This window comes from Mesoplodon bidens (genome assembly GCF_964165515.1).
Source record: "Mesoplodon bidens genome assembly, chromosome: 19".
Taxonomy (NCBI): Eukaryota; Metazoa; Chordata; class Mammalia; order Artiodactyla; family Ziphiidae; genus Mesoplodon; species Mesoplodon bidens.
In genome coordinates, this window is record NC_138179.1 from 46,448,775 (window position 1) to 46,455,088 (window position 6,314).

The 6,314-nt window shown below is 58.8% G+C and overlaps 1 protein-coding gene across 1 annotated transcript; it reads right to left on the minus strand.

The window, feature by feature from the left end:
* Positions 1-77: 77 nt before the first annotated feature.
* On the minus strand, positions 78-4,191 carry PRR29 (proline rich 29; the record flags this gene model as incomplete). Its single annotated transcript, XM_081218651.1, has 6 exons — positions 78-848; positions 1,042-1,118; positions 1,275-1,504; positions 3,202-3,392; positions 3,490-3,565; positions 3,853-4,191. 6 exons carry the CDS (start codon positions 4,189-4,191, stop codon positions 820-822), a joined length of 942 nt encoding a protein of 313 aa, XP_081074777.1. The 3' UTR covers positions 78-819.
* Positions 4,192-6,314: the final 2,123 nt, after the last annotated feature.

Sequence of the window (6,314 nt, forward strand, 5' to 3'; positions counted from 1 at the left end):
TTCGGTCTCCAAATGTCCCCTCAGCCTCCCTCCAGTCTCTCCTTCACAGGGGCCTTCCAGAGCCCCGGGGAGCCCAGGCCCTGGGGCACCCCCATGCTGACCAGCCCAGGCACCAGACGCCCACCCTCATCGGACACTGAGTGACTCATTCCTACTGAGGGTGGGTGGGGAGATGCACCATGGCCCAGAGGGGCAGAGAGACACTCTGTTCCCACGTGGCCCTCTGGGACCGCAGGCCCTCCGTGTCAGAGCAGGGCATGGCTCTGACCTTTCCTTTCTGTCAACAGAGCCAGCTTCCAGGGGTAAGCATGGGGGCCCCAAGGGCTCAGCTTCAGGATCTCCTCAGCCAGGCCTCCCCCATCACTCTGGGCCTTCAGAGAGCCACGGACAACAAAAGCAGTCCTCGCCTCTTACCTCCTGCTCGGTTATTGGGCCAACCCGAGACGCCGCAGCGCTGGCCATCGCCGGGGTGGTGGGTGGGGGAGTGGAGGTCGAGGGAGGGCTCTGGTTCCCAGGCCTCTGCCAGCCCAGGCAGCAATCACTGGGACAGGGTTGGGCTTTCATGTGACCGCCAGGGCCTGGACACTGCTCTAAGGGGCTCTCACCCTGAAGCAGAGATCAGGCTGGTTCAAGGTCTCCGTGGGGTAGAGAGGGGACTGACTGACCTCGGGGAGAGGGCCTAGTTGGGGCTGAGGGGGTAAGAAGGGCTGCCAGGCGTAGGTGCAGGGTTGGGAAAGCACTAGCGGGGCACACGGGCCTCCAGGGCTATTTCCAGCCCTGCGATGAAGCTGGCGTCGGTCCTGGGGCTGCCGTCTGTCCTCACGGTAGGCTCTCGGCATCATAGTAGTCTGGGGGGAGACAGCACGCTCATCGTGACTCCCTCCTGCCTCAGTGGAGCCCAAGGAGGAAACCGGAAGGGGAGAGGCCAGTTGTCTGCGGCCATGACAGTAGGGGACCTCAGCCCCACAGGGCGCATGGCCTTCCTGGCCTGCTGATCCACCGCCAGGCCTGGGCCCCTCTGCCCACCCACCTGGTCCCTACCTGAAGCTGGGGGTACATCCACACCCACAGTCCCTGTGGCGCTGGGGGGTGGGGGCGGGGGCACGGCTCTCCTGGGACTGGGAGAGAAAAGAAAGAGCCCCGTCAGAGGCCCCAGGCTAGCCTCTGGAATTTCACCCTCAAGTTTCCCTACTCCAGCCTGGCCCCTGGCCAGCTCTTCCAGCCCAGCCCCAGAGCAGGGCCCGGGCAGCACCCAGCCCCCTGGCCTCACTTACGCCCCCCTTTTCCCAGAGGCAGAAGGGTGGTGCTGAACCCTGGCCAAGTGCTGCAAGCAGGGCTGAGGTAAGGGAGGGGAGAGGAGAGGGGCCGGCCAGGGGAGCAGGGGGCCCAGAGCAGGCATCAGGCAGGGCAGGTAGTGGTGGTGGAACACCAAAGGCCCTTCCTCCTGGGCTTCGGTCTCCTCCTCCTCTTCATACGCCGCCTCCTGTTGACCCTCCAGGTAGACCTGGGGATTGTGCAAGAGGGGAGGGGAGATGATACAGGATCAGGCTCTCCCTGCCGCCACCCCTCCATTCCTCTAAATTACTTCTGCAGATACCCAGCACAAAATAGCTACTGTTTATTGGGCATTTACTACACACAAGCAAGGCTCTTTGGAGACATTTATTCCTTATTTTGCGGATGGGAAAAACTGAGGCTCAGAGGTTAAGTAACTTTTCTAAGGTCACCCAGCTAATAAGGCCAAGCAGGGACTGGAGGAATCCAGGTATGACTCCAGAGCTGGGGCCACGAGTCCAGCAAGCTGCCCCTGGCCTCACCCTGTTAGGGACACAGGGTTCTTGGACTCTTTAATCAATAGAAATTGATATGAAGCCAGCCAAGGAATTCAGGCTGGGAATTCACTGGGGCTCATGCTGCAGGAGGGAGCGAGAACAAGAAACAGGTGCCCCTGCTGGCTCCCCAAGGAGAGTGGGCTGGTTCCTTAAATGGGGAGAGGGGAGGGACTGATTGGTGGGTTGGGCTGGAGGGGAGGCTTAGGTGGTCCGCCCACCCTCTTGGTGGTGCTGTGTGCAGGAATCATGCTCAGTACCCTACTTTTGCCCCTCAGAAATGGCAGCTGATTTGTGGCCTTTTTGTATCTTATTGTTCATAATTGCCCCACCTGCGCATGCGTGCCATTATTTTTAGTCTCATTTCCTTTGTATTCTGCGGCTCGAAGAGACAGTTTGTCCAGGTGCAGGCACTGCAGCACCGCAGCAAAGGGTCCCAGGTCCCAGCCTGTCTCAAGCCCCAGTCCCTGGACCCACTTGTGCCCCACTTGTTGAGGTCGGGCGCTCCTCCCAAGGACCCCCTGAGGGCCTGGGGGTGAAGGGGCGGCAGCAGCTCCTCAGGGTCTCCCTCTGCCTCGACTCCTCTGACCGGCCCCTCCGTGAATCTCCGTCCGCTCCCTCCAAGCGGACAGGCATCCTCTCACCACCGGCGGTCACCCCTCCAGACCTCTCCGGCTGCCCACTGCTGGCTGAATAGGGCTCAGCCTTAGAGCTCCTCCCCTCCCGTGCTCCCATCACCTCCCCCCTCCCCCCCTCCCCCCACGTATACACAGGGTTTCCTCCATTCTGTCTCCTGATTCTGCTCCTGCCCACCTAGACGGTGGACACACCCCTCACCTCCTCCAAGCATCAGAATCCTCCCTGGCTTTCAAGGGCTGGTTCTAAGGCCACTTGCTCCTCCAAGGAGACGATCCTCATGCCCCAACCAGGTGGCCCTCACACTTTGTGCCAGTCACAGCCAAAGTGGCCTTGTATTCATAGTCATTCACTTATTCATGCACTTGTTCAACAAATAGCAGTTGAACCCCTAATAAGTATCAGGCACACTGCAGGCCCAGGGTACAATGGTGCCTGCCCTCCTGGGTCTGCAGTCCAATGGGGGATTCACTGAAGGGGAACCTTGAAAACAAGACCTGAGTGGTCTGGATTTTGGGACCCGCTACCTCCACGCCATGGAGGCTGACACGCGGGCCTGGCACATAACAGATGCCGAACAGACCTAGCCAGATAGATGAGGGCTGGCTTCTGGCTCCTCTGTTGCCTGATCCTTTTTCTCAAGGTGGGGGGAACCCTAAATGGATGCCCACCTCTGGCCCTGTAGGTGGGCAGCCCTGGTAGCCCACCCCCACTCCCCCACCTCCAGCCCACGCACCTGCGGGCCGGACCAGGCAAGCCCCTGGTTGAGCGCCGCTGCCACCTGGCCACTCAGAAGCAGCTGGTGCATCTGTGCGTTCTGCAGCATCATCAGTTCCAGCAGGTCTAGGGGACGGGAGTTCAGCAGGCCCGCGCCAGAACTCCCCCCGCCCTTGCCCCGACCCCAGGGCCTTTTCCCCAACTCCAGCTCTGGGGGGAGGGCGGGGGAAGGAGGGGTGCTGCAAGGACGCCCAGAGAATGTGCCGGGCAGAGTGGGGTACGAAGTGGGGAGATCCCGGAGTCTCACCTTCCTTCACGCGGCCCGGCTGTGGGGACGGAGGTGGGATGGTCCACAGGAGGGGCTGCAGAATGGTCGCCCAGGGCTGGGGGGAGGGGGAGACTCAGGCTAGGTGGGGAAGGGATGGGGACCCCCCTCGCTCCCCACGCCTTTGAGTCGCTTCCCTAACCTCGCAGGAGCTTCTCCCCTCCGCGCCCCCATGGCCTCCCTGTCAAGTCTCTTCCTCTGGCTGGGGTTGCTCTCCTCACCCACCCCCCACTCCTCAAGGGTTCGGACCCTCCAGGGGCAGCTCCCCAAGTTAGCCCACCCCTCCACCCCGACCCCAAGGCCTTCCAGGTAAAGGCAGGCTCTGGTCCCCAACTCAGCCTTCACCGTCGGGGCTGCAGTCTGTGCTGGGGGATGACCCCAGCTCCCTCCAGTCCCTGAGGCCATGGCCAGCTGCTGCGGATCAGGGTTACCTTGACGACGCTGGGCGACGCCAAAGTCTCCTCCTACGCATGCGCAGGTCCCGCCAGCATTCCGGTGCCTGGGGCGTTCGCCCTTTGTCGCCGCCTCCTGCTCTTCTCTCTCCACCTCTAGGGACGAGGGGTCCCGAGGACCCTCACCCCCACCCCCGGAGGCCCAACTCTCTCCCAGATGTCCACATCCAAACCCCCGCGCCGTGGCTGCCTGGGCGCTGTGGCTGCCTGGGCGCCGTGGCTGCCTGGGCATCGCGGCTCATCCCTCGCTGCACCTCGCACCCTTGGGCATCCCCGGCATGGAGCCTGGGGGGGCCGAGTTTGTTGAGTGAATGCGTGAGTGGCTGGGGAGGCCCGCCCCAACTCGGACACGTTTTTTGGAGCCCAGTACCCAACTGACTAGGATGATGAGTTAGGAGTAGAGAATTCTGTTGGAGCAGGCTTGGGGGCAAGGGACAGGTGAATGAGGAGGGCAAGGGATGTGCTCCCTGTCACTCTGAATCAGAGGGCCGTCCTGCGGGCCAAGAGTGGTTTCTGGAGGCCACCAAGGAAGGAAACACCAACCAAGTTCACGGAAAAGGCTGGCCCCTGTTTGCTCCCTGGTTCCTGGTCAAGGGGAGCCACTGCTCCAAAGAGGTGGCAAAGTCTGGGGAGTTTGACATCAGTGACCCCATTATTGTCCTTCATCCCGGAAAAATTACCAAAGCTTGCGTTCTTTCAACAGGAAGTTATCGAGGTCCTCTTTGCTTAAGAACAGGTGAAGGGAGAGATCTATTTCGGCAGCTGTGACCATCCTAAGATAGGCCCTGAGCAGCCGTCGAAGAAAATCCAGACAGGAAGCTGGGATTAGCACCCCAGAGTTGCCTTCCCCCACCCTCCCCTCCTGTGCAGCTCCCCTCCCCAGAAGTCCTGGTGTCTAGAGCCAGAAAGACCATTCCCACCTCTTCCTCTGTACCTTTGTCCCTGTCTCCAGGAGATGGGGACTGTGGGCAGTGCATTAGCTGTCCCCGTGGGTCTTACGGCCTTGACAGCCATCATCAAGCTGAGATCGGGCACTGTGGTCACAGGCACGCAGTGAGTGGGAAGGACACAGAGGCGCGTCTTCCCATCTCCACCCTCATTCCAGGGAGAAAGATGAAACAAACCCTTATGCTCACCATCAGCACACTTTGACCCAGGAGGTGCCTGTGTGTGCGAGGTGCCCTTCTGAGCACCGTAGACACAATAGTGTATCCTCGCTGGTTCCAGCGTTGTTGGGACGTGAAAAATTCCCCTGAAAGGAGAGCAAAGGTACAAGACTGTGCCAAGTGCCTTCTGAATGAACCATGCAAGAAGGGATCATGGAAAAGAGAAGACTCAGCCACTGAAGGGTGGAGTTCTGAAGGAGGTAGAGATCCTTGGGATGGGGCCAAGCAGTGTGAGAGGGAGAGGGCAGCCCAGGCTGCGAACACAGCCAGAGCAAAGGTGCAGATGCGGGAATGGACAGGGCCTGTAAAGATCCAGTGGCTCAAACTGCCTGGCTAGAGTAGGGGATCTGGGCAGAGGGAAGTTCCAGGCAGACACAGGACAGACTCAAAGGCCAAGTTATAGAAGTGAGGCTTTGCCATGTGGGTAATGGGAAGCTCTTGGTGGGTTTTGAGCAGGAGAGAAATAAGGGGACGATGTGTGCACAGCCACATTTTAGAGAGATTTATCTTGTTTGCCATATCTTTGTTTATGTCAACCAGAATTAGAAAGAACAAATGTCTGATGGGATGTGTCCTCCCAATGGAATACTATTCCGCCATTGACAATTTTGGTATAGAATATATCTACTGATGTGGAATGATGTCCAAGAGAGTCAAGCAAAACAATCAGAAAGCATAGTAAGATCTTATTTTTGTTTTAAAAAGTATATGTATATATGTGCATCTCTGGGGGGCGGTGGGGAGAAAGAGAGGAAAAGAGGGAGGGAGGGAGGGAGAGAGAGGGGCAATTATAGAGAAGCTGTCAGGGCTGCCCATATCCGCCGGCCTCCCCACTTCTCCACACCCTCACAGTGCTTCCTGGGATCTCCTTCCAAATAAACTTCTTGCTGCCAAATCCTTGTCTCAGGCTCTACTTTTGGGGGAATCCAAACTAAGACACCAGTCTCCCACTTTCACCATTTCTGCTGCCCAGGCTGCTGCAAAATCCTGGGAAAAGACATTCTAGCAGCTCTCTGATAAATTTGTGTTCAATGACGTGAAATACCAAAGTCGACATTGAAGTACATTCGTCTGGGAGTATAATGGTCCATGGATTAAACTGAGGCAAAGCTGGAGGCAGGGAGGCCAGCAAGGAGGCCACCTTCCTTCCCTGTAAAGGAAGCTCAGAGCAGGCTGGAGGTGGCTGTAG